General features: G+C 38.6%; 1 protein-coding gene and 1 long non-coding RNA gene across 2 annotated transcripts in view; one reads left to right on the forward strand and one right to left on the reverse strand.

Annotated features, from left to right (window-relative positions):
* The window catches only part of fbn3 (fibrillin 3), an 80,411-nt gene that overhangs the window by 46,581 nt on the left and 11,127 nt on the right, over positions 1-22,703 (reverse strand). The window contains exons 5-10 of the mRNA XM_089133835.1: positions 21,246-21,341; positions 20,052-20,147; positions 13,226-13,423; positions 10,923-11,048; positions 6,147-6,272; positions 1,496-1,648 (exon numbers count right to left, since the gene is read on the reverse strand). Coding sequence (XP_088989961.1) covers positions 1,496-1,648; positions 6,147-6,272; positions 10,923-11,048; positions 13,226-13,423; positions 20,052-20,147; positions 21,246-21,341 — 795 coding nt within the window. The remainder of the gene's footprint in view (positions 1-1,495; positions 1,649-6,146; positions 6,273-10,922; positions 11,049-13,225; positions 13,424-20,051; positions 20,148-21,245; positions 21,342-22,703) is intronic.
* LOC148995694 (uncharacterized) lies at positions 10,529-21,466 on the forward strand. Its single transcript, XR_016169454.1, has 3 exons — positions 10,529-10,838; positions 10,911-11,056; positions 21,199-21,466. It is a non-coding gene; the product is annotated as an uncharacterized LOC148995694 (long non-coding RNA).

Raw genomic sequence — 22,703 nt, forward strand, 5'->3', positions numbered from 1 at the left:
ATTTGCTAATTTTAACACTCGCTAAATATCTTTTAGGGGTATGCTAGCATACAGATGTTAGCCTTAAAACTAACAGACATTAGTCCCTAATGACATACTACACAACGCATTTGAAATTTATACGGTTATTTAGTCATTCAACACCAGAGTCTGTTAGCCCCTCCCCCTTCCCTTATAAGGAGAGCTGTGACAGTTGAGCGCTTTAAGCGTCCAACATTCCACAACATTCCATTTCCGGTTAGTTAAGTGCATCATTTAAAGTGCACTCTATCTTTTTGAAATGTTTAGAATTTTTGGAATTTTCAATATGAACAGTGGAATTTTCACTTTTCACACTATTTATATTACAAACGACATAGAATATTGGATAAATAAGCGAACTGGGATGCCATTAAAAAGTTCTAAAAAGTGCTGAAACTGTCTGGTATTAGCAATAGTATTAGTAACCTTTGACAAGAAACCATTTTATTGGGCAAAATATAGACCCAGGATGATGTCATCAGTATTTTTGGAAATTTGCTAATTTTAACACTCGCTAAATATCTTTTAGGGGTATGCTAGCATACAGATGTTAGCCTTAAAACTAACAGACATTAGTCCCTAATGACATACTACACAACGCATTTGAAATTTATACGGTTATTTAGTCATTCAACACCAGAGTCTGTTAGCCCCTCCCCCTTCCCTTATAAGGAGAGCTGTGACAGTTGAGCGCTTTAAGCGTCCAACATTCCACAACATTCCATTTCCGGTTAGTTAAGTGCATCATTTAAAGTGCACTCCATCTTTTTGGAATGTTCAGAATGAACAGTGGAATTTTCACTTTTCACACTATTTGTACTACAAACGGCATAGAATAGTGGATCAATAAGCGAACTGGGATGCCATTAAAAAGTTCTAAAAAGTGCTGAAACTGTCTGGTATTAGCAATAGTAGTAGTAACCTTTGACAAAAAAACATTTTATTGGGAAAAATATAGACCCAGGATGACGTCATCGGTATTTTTGGAAATTTACTGATTTTAATACTTGCTAATATATTTTAAAGGTATGCTAGCATACAGATGTTAGCCTTAAAACCAACAGACGCGAGTCGCTAATGACATGCTACACACTACGCATTTGAAATTTATACGGTTATTTAGTCATTCAACACCAGAGTCTGTTAGCCCCTCCCCCTTCCCTTATAAGGAAAGCTGTGACAGTTGAGCGCATTAAGCGTCCATCATTCCACAACATTCCATTCCCGGTTAGTTAAGTGCATCACTTTATCTTTTTGGAAAATGTTCAGAATTTTTGGAATTTTCAGTACGAACAGTGGAATTTTCACTTTTCACACTATTTATACTACAAACGGCATAGAATAGTGGATCAATAAGCGAACTGGGATGCCATTAAAAAGGACTAAAAAGTGCTGAAACTGTCTGATATTAGCAATAGTAGTAGTAACCTTTGACTTAGCAAACACTGCTAGTGATTAGCATTAGCCTACTCACCAGATCCTCTGACGGGGCACATCTCTGGGATGTGTCCGAGTGCCCAGCAGCGGCCCGTGTCGCAGCAACACTGTCCCTTGGTGTACTGACCGGACAATTCACCCGCGCAGCGGCCGTTCGACAAAGACGAGAAACACGTACCGACCCGGTGATCTGTGACGGAGAGCGAGAGAGAGATCAGCATACTATACTGTTTACAATATGCTCATTTTATACAGTAACTCTTTCCAATAAGGTTCATTAGTTAACTTTAGTTAACCACGACCAATCCATGTTACTGTAATAGTTCATCTTTGTTGACGTTAGTTAGTTCATAAAAATACACTTGTTCATTGTTAGTTCACAGTGCATTAGCTAATGTTAACACGATTTTAATAAAGTATTGGTAAATGTTGAAATTAACATTAACAAAGATTAATAAATGCTGTATACGTGCAGTTTATTATTAGTTCGTGTTAACTAATGTTAACTAACGAATCTTATTGTAAAGTGTTACCTATTATACTATACACAGAATATGTTGTATGTAAATTCTCCTATTCAAATGTGCTTTAACCTCCAAATACCACAAATGCTTTTCGAGAGTACAGTCACACTTCACAGGAAGTCAGGCCCTTGCATGCCCTTTACACAGTCCCCAAGCAGGAAGTTAATTTATGAGGTGGGAGCTTGGGAAGGCCACTGGAGGACTCAAAGCATGCTTCGGGAACAAGGTTGAGATGGGACGCTTCAGCCAGTCAAGGTCAACGAGAGGGCTGGTTGAGATCGGGTACTAGTTTGCATACACTGCTACATTAGTGTGTCTGAACCATGTGGAAAAGGGGGTGAAAGTCGATTAACTCGACTAATGAGCCAGCACTCTGCCATAAATCAAGTCCGTGTGGAGTAATCTTGGTCAATTACGTCGGACACAACCCTTGGTCTGGTTGTTGCAGGCACTCACTCCAGAACTGCAACCCCCTGGGATCGACCCGACGTGGTGATGGGAATGCTGGCTTCAATTGGAACCAGACCTTCTGACGTGAGATTTCTAGTGTCTCGACGGTGCATTAACGCTGATTAGCGTCAGGCTAAACGACTCCCTACGGCCTGGTTCTGTGCGATACAGAGCACCAGCCAGGGGGCGAATGCAAAGATAACACGAAACTTTTCCGCCACTGGTTTCAGGCCTAAACAATGTCTGAACAGCTCGTCTGCATTCGCAGCTTCTTTGGAATAACTTGCACTGATGAAATGCCAGCCCGTTCTCATCCAAAGGCGTCATATACTGACGATTTTGAGATTACGTCTACTTCCAACGCACATGGCACCCTGTAGAGTCAATTTGAGATGCTAGACGCAGATATATATGCGCCAGAGGCGCCTCCTAGTGGTCTAACCCTATCCCTACCCCAGAACTAAACCTACCCATAACCGAAGCGTGTTATATTGACGCTAAAGGGTGCCATGTGCGTTGGTTTTACACGAAATATCAAAAGCGTCACTATATGACGCCCTCGGGTGAGAACGCGTTTGGAAATGCTCACGATGGCTACGTCTACGGATGCATATTAGAACGACGTCCACACTAGCACTTTCCGAAACTTTCTCATCCACCCCGAAACATCGGTTAATGCTTAAAACATCTTCCTGTGATTGCGTAAAATGCATTAAACACTCCAGACTAGACATAATAAAGTTCTTCTGCCACGATCATTTTATTGGTCTAAAACACAAATTTTTTGTAATTTATTTTGGTCATCTTTGCATGAATGTAATATGGTATGAATGTAATGTAATATTATTAACAACACTATGAAACTAAATAGCAGGCACAACAATGTCAGCATAACTATAATGTCTAATGTCGCGTGACTAAAATCTCAATTTTCACAGTCCACACAACAAAGCGTCAGATTTCGCAGGACAAAAAAACAATCTCTTTGTGAGGACAGACGGTCAAAATGTAGAGAAATGTATCCTAGAAGTAACCAATAACACTCATTATGAAAGTAATAGTAACGGATCATATTTGATTTCACGTTCGAACTCGTTTATCAAATGAACGAATCTTTTTTCGTGTGATTTGGTTGATTCAAGGAACGAAATGACTCGGAAAAAGATTTGTTCACTTTGATGAACGAGTTCGAACAGGAGAGTCACGAACGTGCATCACAGAACAAAGCGAGAATTAGAGCTTATAAAACTTAAACTTTGTTATTTATTTATTAAATGAGCGATCGTTTAGCTTGATAAGACCCTTATTCATCGTCTGGAATCGTTTAAAGCCCTTTGAATAGTTTGTAGTTTGCACTGAAACTTTTTTTTAGACCTTGAACCGTTTGGACCCCATTGAAGTCCATTATATGGAGAAAATCCTGGAATGTTTTCATCAAAAACCTTAATTTCTTTTCGACCGAAGAAAGAATGACATGGACATCTTGGATGACATGGGGGTGAGTAAATTATCAGCAAAAGTTTTTTTTAAAGTGAACTAATCTTTTAATTGTGTATGTCAACATACAGATTGCCCGCGTTCTCCACCATGACGGGATCCATATGTTCGCTTAACATTTACTGCAAATCCAGACGTGTTCCTGGGAATGTATGAGGGCCACGTCAACGCGTCATCAAGGGCCAATATCTCACGTTTCTTTATTCGCACTCGGGGACCCGTCAGATCAGGGGGTCACGAGAGGCGTATGGGGCGGCCGGAGTGAGAAACTCAAGACGGCGAGTATAAAAAGAGATGGATATACACAGATATATATATAGAGAGAAGGGAGTGTGAGGGAAACGGACAGTGAAGGGAAAAGGCCCTGCCAGAGTCAACAGTGTGTTTGCCTCACTGTACAGGAATGCTAGCAGGAGGAAATAGCATCCATGTGGCTGATGATTGATCCCCGATCGAGACCCGTTCACAAACTATTCCTGGCTTCAAACTAAAGAAAGACTAGTTATTCTGGATTTAAACGGTTTCCTTTGCACAACTGATTAAATGGCGACATTTATATTTGTCAGTGCATGTGAACTTTGTGACGTCGACAGAAAAGAAAGTTCATTTTTAAGGGCAGAACGGTTGAAACAAGCAGAATTTATATTTTGTAAAACCAATAATATTGTAATACTTTATACAGAAGTTATGCAGAAGTTGTCTCTGCTTGTGTTTCCCAGAAAGTCCTGATTAAAGATTAAGAAAACAAACCTTTTTTTCTTATTGTAGAACAACAATCATTGCAAGATATATTTCGCCCAACAGATGTCAAGACAACCCGGGTTTTTTAATTAATTTCATTTCGCAATCATATCCTGCACAGAGAAATGTCCTTGAGCAAGATATGTCCTTATTAATGCAACAAACGTCTTTCACTTTACAAAAAAGAATTATCAAGGATTTAAACAAATAATAATTTACAGCCTGATGCTAAAAGAAAACATTTTATTATGTAATTACATTTTATATTAATCAAATTTGTTTCTCTTTTTTAAATACTTATAATGAAATTCTTATAAACTTTATAATACATTAATGATGTTCTCCTATGACACTTGAATTCAAAATGTTCTTGTAAAATCTTATGATGCCATTGATTAACTTTACGTTTATGCAAAGCTGCAGAAGAGCCATCTTTTGCTAAAATTAACTATTTTACGGTTTCGAACAACACAGATTGCAATAAATTTAGCAAGATATTAACATAAACATGAATGAACAATGGGTAAATTAATTCTGACACTTAAAGATGTCCAGTTCTCAAAATAATACACCAATTTGTAAGAGCACAAAATGCAATGTCAAAAATATTGTCAAGTCAAGGTTTAGACAAACTAACATATTAATAATCCTAACCTAACCTAAGACTATTAAAAAATATTTCCGTTAACTGCAATAAAAAATATTAGTTGAAAAACTTTAAATGAAAATTAAAAACGTTAATTTGAGACGCAGATAATTTGAGACGCAATTTGAGAAATTAAACATTTTTAAGTTTTTCAACTAATATTTTTTTTATTGCAGTTAACGGAAACATTTTTAATGTTTATGTTAATACGTTTAAGTTGAAGCAATACAATTATTAACCCGAAATAAATAAAAACTAAACATAAATTACAAAAATAAATGCACATACAGGAATTAATAAAAAAAAATTAACATAAAATATACATTTTAAAGCTGATTCAAAATATTGATAAAACTATAATAATACTGTCCTAAGTCAAACTCACATTATTCGTTGAGCAAACCAAACCCTAATGCTATACTAACTCTATAGTAAGTACTATTAAGTAATTAAGTAAGTAATATTATTCAGTACATAAATATATAATTACACTATAACAATGACATCTTAAAATAAAGGTGTAATTTTTTAATTGTGTTTTTTAATAGGGCTGCTCAAAAAATTGCAATTCCATTTCGCGCCACTATAAAAAAATAGCTCATCCAAACTAGGTTTATTTCGATTTTTAAAACAACATTTCTGCCCTGTTTGCTGGTAAAGGTACTTTACGATACTAGTACTATACACACACTTTCCCGGACTTGAAGTGGTTGACAAAAGTTCATCCTGTGAGTCACACAGGCGATGTGAAGCGCGGCTCAGGAGCGTGAGGTCACGGGAACAAGCGTGTGTGTGCATGTGTGTGTGTGGATGATGTGTGTGTGTCTCACCGACACATCTGGACCCGTCTGTGCTGGTGATGTATCCGCGCGGACAGGTGCACACGTAGCTGCCGGCGGTGTTGGTGCATTCTCCGCCGTCACACACTCCGGATATGGTTGTGCATTCGTCGATATCTGAAACGCAAACACGTAAAACAAGCAGTGATGCGTTTCTTAGTTCGTTCATGACCTCACTGTAAAACATTATATGATCAATAAGTTATAACAACATATGCTTTTACACTCCGTCAATTCATCAAAATAAATCAAGCAATTTATGCAAGTTATTTACAAGATACAAAATTCAATGTTACAAGATTCAACTCATTTTAAGTCAGTTTAATGCAATTTAAGTTGAAATGACTTAAACATTTAAGTTGAGTATACTTAATGTAGGCAGCAACTTTTTAGTGTAAGAAATTAGGGTTACATTTTATTTTAAGCTGTCATTGTTATGGTGTAATTATATATTTTTAAGATAAATTTAAAAAATATATTTTAAGTAAATATTTCAGTAATTTAAGCAACTACATGTACTTAGGATTAGGGTTTGATTTAGGGTTTGTTGCATGTAATTATGCATAATTTACTGTTATTATTTGGTAAATATACACGTAAAATATGTAACAAGAACACTGTAAATTGTGTGTTACCGAACTTTGTTATTGCGATGTCACTGAATAACCTTTTTAAGTTTCTGTAACGCCATCATAGGACTTATTAATTTCCTGAATTAAGAATTAAGGATATTTTTACATTTGTATAATGCCATAGAAGAGCCATTGTAAATTCATATGATGTAGCAAAAAGGTTATTTTATGACTTGAGAACTTGAAAAGGTTCTCATGCAGCAAAATAACTTAAAAAAGCTTATTTGATGCCATCGCAAGCACCTTTTTAAGCTCTTATCACACACTCTTTTCTTTCAGAAGTTAACTGGTTTGGTTTGGGAAGTATAACACTAAAGTCTTCCAGTTGAAACCCAACAGAATGAACCAAACGAGAGGAGACACACTTGATATTACTCCTGTTGTCTAAGAGGAGAAACATCTCATCTATAGTAGGAGAAGCAATCGGCACCTCCTTGTGGTCCGTAAAGTGACTACGGGCGCTAACTCAACCCGAAGGTCAACAGATGGTAAAGCGGTTGGATGGTTTGTATTGCGTGTCGTTCTTATATTTATACACACGTGCAATTACATTTATTTAGTAAAATTATATGTGGACGTTGTGCGTCGGGTTTGTCGCATGAGATTGAGGCGGGATGTGGGAAGAGCATGAGGAGCGATTAAGTGTTTGATGTGTTCGTGTGTTGGAAAGCGGGAGTCCCACAGCAGCTGAAAACGGCCCAGCTGAAGTCATAAAAACCTCTGGAAAACAAACCCCAGAGGCAGACTTTACTCAGGGCGAAGCGTCTGCTAATGACTGCCGCAGTAACTGTACATCAGGAGAGTAGGCCTACTTTTTGACGTTTTTGCATTGCAGGGGCTTCACTCTCAGAAAAAAAGGTACAAAAGCTGTCACTGGTCCTGTACCTTTACAAAAGGTAAACTTTTGTCCATTTTAGGTGCTAATATGAACATTTTAGGTGCTAATATGTACATTTTAGGTGTTAATATGTACATTTTAGGTGTTAATATGTCAATTTTTGGTGCTAATATGTACATTTTAGGTGTTAATATGTACATTTTAGGAGCTAATATGTACATTTTAGGTGTTAATACATTTTAGGTGCTAATATGTACATTTTAGGAGCTAATATGTACATTTTAGGTGTTAATATGTACATTTTAGGTGCTAATATGTACATTTTAGGTGTTAATACATTTTAGGTGCTAATATGTACATTTTAGGTGCTACTATGTACATTTTAGGTGCTAATATTATGTACATTTTAGGTACTAATATGTACATTTTAGGTGCTAATATGTACATTTCAGGTTGTAATATGTACATTTTAGGTGTTAATATGTACATTTTAGGTGTCAATATGTACATTTTAGGTGTTAATATGTACATTTTAGGTGTTAATATGTACATTTTAGGTTGTAATATGTACATTTTAGGTGGCAATATGTCCATTTTAGGTTGTAATATGTACATTTTAGGTGGTAATATGTCCATTTTAGGTTGTAATATGTACATTTTAGGTACTAATATATACCACTAAGGTACCAATATGCAGCCTTTGGTGTACCTTTTGAAAAGGAACAGCCCCAGTGACCGCTTTTTTACCTTTTTTTCTGAGAGTGTTTGATAAAATGTTATTATGTTTGGTTCAGCTTTTCATTGTAAAAAAGCATGTTTAAGACGTTTTAGCACCATTATTTGGGTTCCTTGACTCGCTGCACAATTAACTGGACTAAAAATGGTTCAAATTAAAGGTTTTTACAGCTTGATGCCGTAAGAGAATATTTTAAGTTGTAATAACGAAATATAGTACCTTTTACTCTGTATCACGGACACCGTAAAATAAAGTGTTACCTAACTTTTCAATCCGTATGATTTAATAAATAAGGTTCGTCTATAGCATCAGAACTTAAAAATGGCTATTCTGAGTTCTTACAATGTCATTATTATAAAGACATTAAAAAATATAATAATTAACTACATGTACCAACTATACTGTAGGTTTAGGATTGCGGTTCGTTATTACTACAGTTCCTACATGGGTAACAACACTGTAAAATAAAGTGTTACCAAACTTAACGTTACATTTTCAACTTTCCAGAGGTACTTTCTCCGAAACGTTCTGCAACTGATGTCTCTCCTCAGAAAGTGCCCTGTAAGCAGTACGAGGTATGCCTTATGCACCTCCTGGCCCGGGGCGAGACTTTTTCCACCACATCATTGTCTTGTAATTAAGTGCCCCACAACTACCACCTCCACGCAGCTTCAAAGAACAGAGGAGCACTTCTATTCCTACCCAAAGTTCAGGGTGTTTTTGAGCATCTAATTTGCAGAAGTTTCTCTCTCGTTTCCTTGAGAAAACGTCTACTAGGGTGAAGCCTGCAGACAGAGGTCTGCTTCTTCTCCAAACCGTTGTTTTAGCAATGTCCACGTCATTCGGGGTCAAAATGTGATTAGGAGATAAACTAATAACCTCGAGGGTCAGGATTCCCAATGAAAGTGCGCCAAATCTTATCATTTTACACACTTAACTTGAACACGTTTTGAAAACTGTGGTTAAATAAAGTTAAATAAATAAATAAAAGTTTCACTTAAAGGGATAGTTCACTTGGAAATTAATTTTTGATATGTTTTATCTTACCTCAAAGGCCTCCATCCAAGATGTAGGTGTCTTTGTTTCCGCAGTATTTTCAATTTTGATATTTTTAGGTCAAACCGTTCTTGTCTGTCAGTCATATAATGGAGGTCTATGGTCACCACCTCAAAGAGCATGCACAGAGAAGTCCAAATTAAACATGATTTAATGACTCGTAAATGTAAGTACACATTGATGGCCTAAGACACGAAACGAGCGGTTTGTGTGAGAAAACGAACGGTATTTATACCGTTTTACCTTTGTAATCACAGCCACGTCCAAGTGATCTGAGGGCGCGGGCGCTTCGGTCTGCACAAGCATCGAAAAGCGCCGGAAGTGATCTTTCAGTTTTTAAAGATCATTTCAAAATCGGTTGCGAAAAAAAAAAACTATTGCGAAAAAAAAAAATTCGGAAAAATCAAAATCGGTTGCGAAAAAAAATTCAACGTTGTCTGTTGATGTATCGAAATCGTCTTCTATTGCGATTTCCTGTATATCTAAATATGTTTAGATCTTCACAGTGAAGGGTGACCCTTACGAAATCTCTGTGTAAACAACGAGTGACGTACACGCGCGAAAGATCACTTCCGGCGCAAAAAAATGCTCGTTTCGTGTCTTAGGCCATCAATGTGTACTTACATTTACGAGTCATTAAATCATGTTTAATTTGGACTTCTCTGTGCATGCTCTTTGAGGTGGTGACCATAGACCTCCATTATATGACTGACAGACAAGAACGGTTTGACCTAAAAATATCAAAATTGAAAATACTGTGGAAACAAAGACACCTACATCTTGGATGCCCTTGAGGTAAGTCAAAACATACCAAAAATGTATTTCAAAGTGAACTATCCCTTTAATATATGTCAACAACTGACTCTTTTGTGTTTCTAGTCAAGAATTTTCTGACAAACATTATGAAACATGAATCTAAGAAACAGAATATTGTACCTTTGCTAGGACTCTTTTAATGAAAAGACTGCTTGGAAAAGGAAAATGCAAGCTGTAATCAATGCTCACATTTGCTATTTAAAATAAAATAAAATAAAATAATAATTTCGAATAAATGCATTTTAATAAAAACCAATATAACACATATTCTAATAATTAAAATAGGCGATAAATAAAAAAGAAATATCTGATAGGTATGGAATAACCTAAAAAAATCGCTCTGTCTAGGGTTGGATCCAAGAAAAGCAGACCCCCGCTTTACAACACGCTGTTTGTTTTCACTCGGCATTGTTTAAATTCCACACAAGCGGCACGATCTATTGTCAAAGACCCTAAAGACTTGGTTTTTAATCCTGTAACTTAGTCAAGCAGGTACACCTTACATTTACATGCCAATTTCCAGCTGGAAATCCACTGACGTCAACATCTTTGGAAAGCCTACAATGTCGATGAAACCGCCAAGTGCAGGACTTTCCTTTCCAATGGTGAGTAATGAACAGGAGTGAGATCATGATCATGTTTCATGCTGTTTTCTGACAGGTTTTGGGTTTGTGCAGTGAGCGACGTACCTTCGCACTTCTGGCTGGTCTCACTTTGCCGGTGACCCGCGGGACATTTGCACTCGTACGAGCCCACGGTGTTAATGCAGTTTCCTCCAGCACACAGTCCCGGGACGGCCTGACACTCGTCCACGTCTAACCGGGTGAGGAGAAGAGCGTAAGCAAACACATTAGACCCGTATACGAGTGTGAACGCTACTTTTCAGAATATATCAGAAGTACTGAATCTCAGTACTTAAGTAAAAGTACAAATATCCAGATAAATATTTACTTTAGTAAAAGTAGAAGTAACACAATGACAACCATACTTAAGTAAAAAGTACCTGATTTTAAATGTACTTTAAGTATTAAAAGTAAAAGTACTTGCATAATTTATTTTCTTAATGTCTATTTTCTAATGATTAATAAAACATTTAATTGTAACTCATTCAACCTAATACTCCTATAATGATGTTCAATAATGAAGGAAAAAAATAGTTTTAGGCAAGCTACGCATCATACTTATCCTTACTATATGTTAATAACTATGTTTGGCAGTAAACGCGATTAATTTATGGTGTTATTCTGAAACTCTTGGCTTGCCATAATCCTAACCGAACGTATATTACACAAAGTGTGTTTCCTATCCACGTAAAAACAAATTTTCGCGTATAAATTGCACGATAAACACACTGCGTGCGAGACGCATTTAGTTGATGTATCTATGGCAACCAAACGTCACTGGTGAGACAAACGTGCAACGAACGGACGGTCAGATTACGGTTTGGCAGGGGAAAAACTGATCAGAAAATGTAACAGAAGTTGTAGAAATGTAGTGGAGGAGAAAGTATAATAATTGCTGCAAAATGTAACGAAGTAAAAGTAAAAAGCATGCACTATTTATTCTACTTAAGATACGTGAAAAATGTACTTAAGTAAAGTAACAAAGTATTTGTACTTCGTTACATTCCACCACTGGAATATATACAGTATTTTGTTCGGAAAGGAAATACTAGTTTTGACAACAAAAGCAGCATCAGATCAATTATGAGTTTCAATCACTTTAAGGATATTCGAGACGGTTAAACAGTTAAAGTCATCGCTTTAAGACTTCATGGAACAACTACAGATATATTTTGTTGTGGTTGAGCGGCACTTACATATTTGGCTGGCTCGCAAAAACTGCATTTATCTGTTTTGCCCTGTTTCTTTACATTGATTTACTGTAATTGGCAGGAATTAACCTGTATCCAATCAGGTCTGTCTACTAATATTGTCCTAAAATAACTTCTCCTATTCAATGCCATTGAACGCAAAGAGACTCTGGAAAGCCCAATGCACGTTACACAAATCCTACCACATGTGTGTGCTTTGTACTGTTGCCAGACAGACTTTTGCAAAAGCACTCCGTCTTTAGGCAAATCCAGGCCAGACTTGGAGCTGTCGCTTATGTTGTATATCGAAAGGGGGAAAAGAATAAAAAAGAGGAGACATTTCTAAGCACGTCTTTTAGGAGGGGCGTCTTTGAGATGATATGTGAAGACTGGGTGGCATTTGGTATTTTGGCTCACGAAATGTTCTCTGAGGGTGAAGCAAATGGACTTGAAGAGCAGTTTTTAATATTATACTATAAAACAGCTTGCACCCACTGCAAAGGAAAGGTTTACCAAAAAAAAAAAACGGCTACCTTACCTAAATTCATGAGCAAAGTGAATAAGATGTATAATGTGATTATAATTCAATCATGTCCTTGAAAATCAAACAACACGCCCATAATTGTAAATAAATGTGACAAGCCATTACATAATCCCATTTAAAGTACCCCTAATGGAAGTCTTCTAAATATTTGACGCTACTAAGAAACACAATGGGGAAGTGTCCTTTTGGACATGGACTGGAGTGGTTTGGTTTACCCTAGAGAGGTCATGTCTTACCCAGATAGCAAACTGACATTGAATCAACGTGGAAATATGACATCGAAACAACGTTGATCTGACATTGTTTTGCTCATCAAATTAACGTTGAACCAACGTCAGACGCGTCATTCTTTCAAAACTAACGGAAAATCAACTTGAAATCAACGTTGTTTCAACGTTATGAAAGCAAACCAATTTTCGATTTCATTTAGCTTTGAAGAATGCCGCGTCTGACGTTGGTTCAACGTTAATTCGATGAGCAAATCAACGTTGTTTCAATGTCATGAGAGACGTCGTTTCCACGTTGATTCAATGTCAGTTTGCTGTCTGGGTAGTGTCATCTGCCGTGTCAGGCTGGTCATTAGGGCAAGAATTCAACAAACAGACACTGAGATGGAAAGAGATCAGATACCTTACCTTGGCATGCACCAGTGCGGATGTTGGGAATGAAACCCCTTCGGCAAGGTTGGGGTTGGGCAGGGCACATCTCACACGGGTGACCCCACGCTCGGCCAATGGTGGCACAACACAATGTCTTGGTGCACACGATGCCACTTAGCTGACCCTGGCACATCTGGTTGTTGACCTGTGTGAAGCACGGCCCGGTCCGGTAGTCTGATTGTGGGAGATATATACATGAATAAAACATTAGGATGTGCTACAACAGACTTTTCTGGGGTAAAATACCATCTCAAACCATTAGCCAAGGTGTGGTGGCGCAGTGGATAAGACACATGCCCTTTGGTGTGAGATATCTGGGTTCGAATCCATTTTGAGACACCAATGTGTCCCTGAGCAAGACATACGCCGCCTTCACACCGGCAGTTGAAATCAGCTCCGTAATACGCAATACATTTCCAACGGACGCCGTACTACACAGTGAAAAGCGTCGGACGCGGGTAGAACAAAAATGGCGGAGAGATTAAAGGTTGATTCTGTCATTTCTGTATGAACTCTCTGATGAGGGTCAGGTCGAGGGTCAGGTCGAGGGTCGGCTAAACAATGTGATATAGTGGTCAATAGTTCAATGTCTACCTTCAATTTAATTTTATTAACTGCCCTTATAAACGTTAGAAAGTCGTGAAAATAAAAAATGACATGACAACTTATCGTTATAAAATCGTTATTTATTTTATTAAAAGTTAATGATTCAGGTTTGTTTATCAGTACCATAGCAACGGTCAACTTCCGCTGGAATTGTCGGATAGGAACCGTCCGTAGCTTTTCGCACGAGTTCAAATTTTTTAACGCATCCGGATGACCAACGGACACGATTTTCTTCGCAACGCACTCGGTCGGACCCGTTTCGAACCCATTCGCATGCGGTCTGCGAATCTCCATTGGAAATTAATGACTTCCGGTTATTTCGGAGCCGCATCGGAGCTGATTTCAACTGCCAGTGTGAAGGCGGCGTTAACCCCTAGTTGCTCCAGAGGCGTGCGACCTCTGACATATTTAGCAATTGTAAGTCGCTTCGGATAAAAGCGTCAGCTAAATGAATAAATGTAAATGTAGTCAACATAAAAACAGCTTAAACTAGCCTAAAAGGGTGTTAGTTGGGGGCCTTAAGCACATAAATAGGTAATTTCGCGCAAATTCATCTAAAAGCGTCAAATTTGGCACAGATGTAGCTCGGGTCATACTGAAATGATTTCGCTAGGGCGCCGGAGCCAGCCGCCCTCGGGGCCAAGATGGCGGCCAAATCCAATATGGCCGCTGCCCGAAAAGGGTTCCGGCTATAACTTTTGAACCACATGAGTTACAAATACAAACTTGCTATGTTTTTCAGCTTAATTGATCATGGAAAACACATCGAAATGTTTATATTTATGACCCAGTATATTTGGACCCCTTGATCCTCCAATTCCAATATGGCCGCTGTCCAAAAAAGTAGATTGGGCTGTAGAATGGGGCCTTACATACCATTGTTCGCGCAAATTCATCTACAAGCACCAAATTTGGCACAGATGTAGCTGAGGGCATACAGAAATGATTCAGCCAGGGCATCCAAGCCAATGGTCCCTGAGACCAAGATGGCGGCCAAATCCAATATGGCCGCCGCCTAAAAGGGATTCGACTATAGCTTATGAGCCAGATGAGACACAAATACAAACTTGATGTCTATTTTACCTTTTCTGGCTATGGGAAACCCATATGAATACTTCCATTTATGATTGGGTATATCAGGACTCCCCAAATTCCCTAAATACAATATGGCCGCTGTCCGAAAAAAGGGTTTTGGCTACAAATGTTTAACCAAATCCGCTACAAATGAGAATGTGGTGTCTATTTTATGTTTATTGATCACAGGAAGTCCATTGGCATATTTATATTTATGCGTGCTAACCCTGTGCTGGACACCAGTTTCCACTAGTCATGTTGGTCCAGTTTGGTGGCACTTATTTGACTAGCTAGCTAAACTTGAATAAAGCAGAAAGACACCATAGCCTGACAAAACCCTTCAATGATACGTCAAGACAAGCGCTAATAAGCACTATGTGACTAAGGAATTAGGACAAGAAATCACATTTTGGTAAAGAAAGCAAAGAATGCTGGCAGGCTAATCTTCTCCATCATGCAGCTGTTTCCAATGCTGGAGGTCCGTCTGGGAATGCTCCGACAGTGGTTCTCTTTCACTGTCTTATAATAGGATAACTAGATAATGGCTTGGAAATTTCTGGATGGTATCAATAATGGCAATTTCCATGACAAACCTTCTTGTTTTTTTGGCTGAGGTCGAAATGTAGGATAGTAGTACTAGCGCTGTTTTGACATTTGGAGATTTGGCAATTTGCTTGGACCTTTGTGCTGGTTGCCAGTTGAGACATTTCAATGTCATTAACAATGTTTTAAGCTTCAAACAAACCAATTCGAGACTGAAATAAGGACCCAATCATTTCAGTGTTTAGTAAAACTCATCTTAAGCTCAAACAAATGCCCTGATGCATCTTCCGAGTGTTTGCTAGTATGTTTCGAAAATGTAATTAAACGAAATCCCACATTCGTTATACAGCGAGAGTCGGTTTACTCTGGCGGGATATGAATGAGTTCCTGACTCCCCAGTCTTTCCTCAAGAGAATGAACAAATCTTTCCGTATCCTTCATAATATTGCATGCGAAACAAAAGCTAAATCATATATCCATAGCCAAGAGGGGGGGAAATGGCACTGAGAAACTAGGTCAAGAGGAGAAGAAAAAAAGGAAGAAGGACTATAGAGATATCCTCCTCACGTGTCTTTAAATCCTTTCACTGTCCCTTCTTCTGCGATCCCCTGACCTGACCGTTCTTCCTGGACAATTTGAGTCCAGGAATGCAGGTCCTCTCCAAGTTGAGGCGACCCACTGCGAGCATCCTATGCACATCTGGGATTGATGAATTGCGCCTGGTCGGGACTATGGTGGGACAAGCTAAGTCCCAGATGTGTCCATGCATATCCAATACGCCAATTCATCAGCCTCTCTATATTGCAACTTTGGCTCTTATTGTGAGTGATGATATTCATATGGGTAAAGCCTTCTGGGATGCATCTATAAAGTCCAAATCATCTTGATTTATGGATTTGGTCATTTTAGAAGTTGGGAAGAAACAAATCTAGTGCTATAGGTGAGTTTAAGTGGCTATAAGCAAAAACAACCTAGGGACTTTAGACTAGTAGTGAATCACATATAAATAGCGAGTTATGTAGATAAAGAAAAAAAGGGTTGATCTGGACCATAGACTGTAAAAAAAGATGGACGACGCCCCTTCGCTCTTTTCCATCAGAGAGAACTGAGGTTGCCAGTGTCTCGATATGACGCTGACATGCGCAGTGACCAGTCATGCGCAGTCGTGAGCAGGAAGTAAAGCCGCGAAATCAAGGCCGCGCCCTCATTCTCGCTGTATCAAACGCAAGCACACGCCCCGCACTTTCATGAAGTGTCCTCTATCTGCTTCGTTCTTTTCCAATGATGTCTGCTGATTGCAGAACCTCGTTAAAATAAGCTAAATACAACTACTAACCACATAATCAACATTATTTAAAAAAGTCCGCTGGTGCTTCAGTGACTACCTCGCACAGAGAACCTGTCAATCACAGCTGTCAATCATGATGTCAGAGCACCGTTATTTTATCATCACGTAACTAACTAAAAACAAAATTATTTTAAAAACGAACACTTGAAATTACAATCAACGTGATAGAAACTACAGTAAAGGCGGGGCTTATGAGTTATACTAGGACCGACCACAGGGGGGCGATCAAGACGTTTTGGCTTCACTTTTGAGGGCTTGTGCGGCACGCTTGATCTGGACATCCAAGTAGTTAGGGTGGAGGACTACATGGATGCCATAAGTTGCATCCATTATTGAAGGACAATAATGAAGAACTGAGAACGTCTGTCATGAGAACATTAGGTCTATCTAACAAAACTTTGATCTGCAATGAAACTGGAGCCTGGGAGTCTGAAAGCTCCAGCCAACATCAGTCGGAAACCGTCGCCTTGTTTGAATCAGCCAACTTTAGCACAGCACCGTTTATACGTGCACACCGCCATAAGAAAATACGCAGTGTAACTCGGTAGGTCCACACTAAAGACTGGTCTCTTTTGAGATTGCAATCTCCACCAGCAATAGATCTACAAGGCAAAAGGGAAACCGGTTAACCTCAATGTCACATTGGCAAACTTGGAAGTAGTGCACAGACCTTGCTTCCCAGAAGCAAGCAGACTCATATTCCAGAGACGGGGGGATGTGTCTGTGATGCGGACAACATTCGGAAGTAATTTTGCCTTGATTACAGTTCAAGTGGCTTGTCAGATCAAAACCATTCACCTACACCCTATCCCACCAAACACTCACTCACCTCTACTTTCCATTTAGTCACCAGTGTTTCCCTGCCAGCGACGTCTGCCAACTATTTAGCAGCGTTGATTATCATGAATCATGAGGCAAGTTGGGGAAAAAAACGATGCCTCGGGAGGTAGCTGATGTGTGGCATTCACACTTGTCCGGCAGCGTAATTTGGCAGGAGGAATTCCAGCTTTCTTCACACTCCAACGACTTGGCGTGTTTTCATCATCCTCAGTGCTTATGGACCGAAAGGGAGTAGACTGTCATGAAAGACCTTCTAAGATATGAAAAATCAGCCAAAGGAAAGTTAATCTAGTCTGGAGCGCTAAGCCTGCAGGTGGAAACCTCGAACGCAGCCAAAAACGTGCTCAATGACTGGGAAAAGTCGCTCGCTCACTTTGTTGTGACCTATTTTGGTTTAATCAGAGCACACACCAATATAAGAAATGTGTTTTCACTTGGGGAGAAGCAGAAGTTCATTCATGTAGGTCTGGAGAAAAAAAGGGGTTCGACCTAAAAAGGGGCTCGTGAACGACTTCAACAAACTCTTTTACTGCTCAGTGATTTACAGTATGGCTAAATCAGGCAATCTCCTCACATCTTATCTCTGTCACAAACATCCAACAAGTCAAGGTTTCAACAGTTTTATGACTCCCAAATGAGTCAGTCCACAGCAAATCCACTGAGCCTCAGCCCTTAATACTTTCATTCATACTCTTGTGGTTACAGGAGGATTAGTCACGCTTTATTGCTCGGAAAAACCTTTTTCTGTAGAATCCATTGCATCACACAAAAAACAATAGCATCTGCGCCAAACCAGTGGTAATTGATGCAACTTAAATGGACTTAAATGACCACACCCTTGAGCAAAGTTACCCTTCGATAGTGAAATGAATACTATGCATGTCTTTCTTCAGTGTGGGCCGCTGTAAGAGCACGCGTAGCTACACAGAAAACTAATTAGATGGGACTAACACCATTCTCGCCGTTAACTTGCTTAACTCTCCCTATAAACCGTGCCTGACTCACAGCTGAGCTTGCACTGTGTTTGCAGAAACTCTGACTTTCCAAAAACGCCAGCCAACTATTGTGCTGCACAGTTTTCAGGATCCAATTTCTTTGTTACTACCTCTTTCTTTGAAGACTGTTCTGGCTTCTTCATAAGAACCAAATAGAGCGACTGACATCAGGCCTTTTTGCAAAAAACTGCATCATCTTTTTGGAAGATCATCAATTCTATGAAAAGCAGTCCTTTGATGATAAACAAGAGTGACTGAAACAGGCTAAATAAAGAGTTTAGTTAATTGTTTGGTGTGACGTTTTTACATCCTAGAAGCAAGGACCTTGAGGGGGAATCTGGGACGTTTTTACATCCTAGAAGCAAGGACCTTGAGGGGGAATCTGGGACGTTTTTAAGTCCTAGAAGCAAGGACCTTGAGGGGGAATCTGGGACGTTTTTACATCCTAGAAGCAAGGACCTTGAGGGGGAATCTGGGACGTTTTTACATCCTAGAAGCAAGGACCTTGAGGGGGAATCTGGGACGTTTTTAAGTCCTAGAAGCAAGGACCTTGAGGGGGAATCTGGGACGTTTTTACATCCTAGAAGCAAGGACCTTGAGGGGGAATCTGGGGGTCTCGGAGATGAGAGCTGCCGGGGATGGTGCTCTCTCCATGTCAAGAGATTGTTTGTTCTAGTTCAGGCCTGGCTGTGTATACACAGCTTGGGTCTCCATTTCTTAGAGACCCCCACCACCACCACCCTTACTTGTCAGGATAGTCTACGGCTCCACACAGAAACATTCCCTTGTCATTTCCACCCTACTTTATCTACTGCCAGATGTCTCCCAAATTTTTCCACCTCCCCGTGTTGGGTTTTCAAAGGAAACCGGCCTACGATTGCACAAGGGGACTTCGTGAAGGGGTGGGGTTACAGAGAGAGCCAGACACAAGAGGGTGGGGTACAGAAAAAGGGCTTAGGTATTCGGTCTAGAGTGCCTGGGGCGCTCCTCTCCCACAATTCACACGGCCTGATGGGAACTGCCTTTACGGTCCTTTCAGTCTGTCATTTTCTAATAACTCCAGCCAAGGATTTCACCTCTGATAGAACGTCTTGAGCACCCATGAGGGAGGCCTTTTTTTTCCGCCCCAGATTACCTCACTGTTCCAGCTCTGAGAGATGTGGCCACAATGTAAACTGTAGAATTAATTTCACACTAGCTACGGTGAAGGGGGGGAAGCACACTGACTCAAAACTACTGTAAATAACCCTTCTGAGCGTTTCTGGGTCACATTGACACACTGTTACCACATTCTTGAAGCAAGCCTGAGACGGTAAACAAACCGCACATCCTCACAGACGTCAACACAATTAAGAGTTGAGAAAATATGAACTTTGGAAGGATAGCAGTGGCTTACCTCTCTCGCACTGCGGCCCAGTAAAACCATAGACGCAGGCACATCTGTTTGGTCCAATACAACGTCCGCCGTTTTGACATCCGCTCTCACACACAGCTGCAGAAAGTTGCAAAATTGGTCTACATTGGATAATATTTATTTAATTTAATAGTTCAGTGATCCACAGGTTGGAAGTTGAAGTTCTCTTGCATTTAGAGATGAAGATATAGTTGGGTTTAAACTAGTGCTGTCAAACGATTAAAATATTTAATCGCGATTAATCGCGTTAATGTCATAGTTAACTCGCGATTAATCGCACATTTTAATCTGTTCGAAATGTCTTTTTCATCATGATTTCGCCATCATCAAGTGATGTTTCAGACTGGACGTGCTGCGATGATGCACTGTAAAAAAATATTTTCAAGATTTGTTATCACGACATTTTTTCTTTTGTCAAATCAACTTAAATCATTTATTTAGTTCAGACAACTTATTATTTTGGGTTTCTGATGATTAAATCAATCTCCTTCATTGTATTAACTCACTTTTTCCAGTTCAATCAAGTTAAAATTTTAAGGCAACCAGGTTACTTAATTTTTTAAGTTAAACCAACAATTTTTTTTTACAGTGTAATAGCTCAGTCAGTTCACAACAACAAAACACACAGATCACTTTGGTCTTGACAATGGAATTTGGCAACTTTTAAAAGTAAAATTTCCATTCAGAAACTTATTGGCATCCATTTCGGCGTCTTGCGCTCGTCACTCAAAACGTAACGGTAATCTACTATTTGGCCGTCTCGCAAGCCTAAACGAGTGTGTGCGGCGTGCCTGTTGTTTTGTTTCCGGTCTAGCTAGATCCGCTTGCGGTTTGGTCGACGAAGCAACAAAACGTCCTCTCGCGATGCAAGCCATTTAAATTAATAGGTTTCATAGCGCAACACCGCACATGCCACGTCCTTTTGCAAAAGGATGTGACAAAACTACAAAGTTTGCTAGGACAAAAAGACAGTTAATCATGCAATAAAATTTGACGCCGTTGAAATGGGTTTGCGTTAACGCCGTTAATAACGCGTTTAACCCTAGTTTAAACACATTCTGAGATCTTTCGTGTCTGTAAGCCCAACTCTTGAAGGTGTAATCATCTATTGTTGTGTTTGTCTGTTCAGGTATGTGCTGATGTCTGGACGCTCTGAAAGGGTGTAAGTTCACTTACGCTGTCCACAGTGATTTCCTGTGTAGCCCTTCTGACACGAGCAGGCGTCTTCATTACAGATCCCTCCATTCATACATCTGACGCTGCAGGACTGGACTGTACAGAGACAAGAGAGGTGATTATAAACCATCTGGAGTGCTCAATATAACAATGCACCTTCCACGCAGATAACTTTAGGAATCAGGAATACCCCAAAAATTATACAGATTAATGGCTTGGAAATCATATTAGCATCAAGCTAGCTACATGCTAATCATGTTAGCTTCTTGCCAAAAACATCTATCTATCTATCTATCTATCTATCTATCTATCTATCTATCTATCTATCTATCTATCTATCTATCTATCTATCTATCTATCTATCTATCTATCTATCTACCTATCTATCTATCCATCTTTCTTTCTTTCTTTCTTTCTTTCTTTCTAAGTAATCTTTCTTTCTAACTAATCTTTCTATCGTTCTTAAATTCTTTCCAACTAATCTATCTATCTTTCTTTCTAACTAATCTATCTTTCTTTCTAACTAATCTATCAACCTTTCTAACTAATCTATCTATCTTTCTTTCTAACTAATCTTTCTATCTTTCTTTCCAACTAATCTATCTATCTTTCTTTCTAACTAATCTATCTTTCTTTCTAACTAATCTATCTTTCTTTCTAACTAATCTATCAATCTTTCTAACTAATCTATCTATCTTTCTTTCTAACTAATCTTTCTATCTTTCTTTCCAACTAATCTATCTATCTTTCTTTCTAACTAATCTATCTATCTTTCTAACTAATCTATCTATCTATCTACCTATCTATCTATCTATCCATCTTTCTTTCTTTCTTTCTTTCTTTCTTTCTTTCTTTCTTTCTTTCTTTCTTTCTTTCTTTCTTTCTTTCTTTCTAAGTAATCTTTCTTTCTAACTAATCTTTCTATCGTTCTTAAATTCTTTCCAACTAATCTATCTATCTTTCTTTCTAACTAATCTATCTTTCTTTCTAACTAATCTATCAATCTTTTTAACTAATCTATCTATCTTTCTTTCCAACTAATCTATCTATCTTTCTTTCTAACTAATCTATTTTTCTTTCTAACTAATCTTTCTATCTTTCTTTCCAACTAATCTATCTATCTTTCTTTCTAACTAATCTATCTTTCTTTCTAACTAATCTATCTATCTTTCTTTCTAACTAATCTTTCTATCTTTCTTTCTAACTAATCTATCTTTCTTTCTAACTAATCTTTCTATCTTTCTTTCTAACTAATCTTTCTATCTTTCTTTCTAACTAATCTATCTTTCTTTCTAACTAATCTTTCTATCTTTCTTTCCAACTAATCTATCTATCTTTCTTTCGAACTAATCTTTCCTTTGTTTCTAACCAATCATTTTCTTTCTTTCTTTCTTTCTTTCTTTCTTTCTTTCTTTCTTTCTTTATTTTTTTTTCTAGTTATTATTATTCTTCTTACTC

The sequence above is a fragment of the Pimephales promelas genome, chromosome 2 (genome assembly GCF_988280905.1).
Source record: "Pimephales promelas chromosome 2, fPimPro1.hap1.1, whole genome shotgun sequence".
Lineage (NCBI taxonomy): Eukaryota > Metazoa > Chordata > Actinopteri > Cypriniformes > Leuciscidae > Pimephales > Pimephales promelas.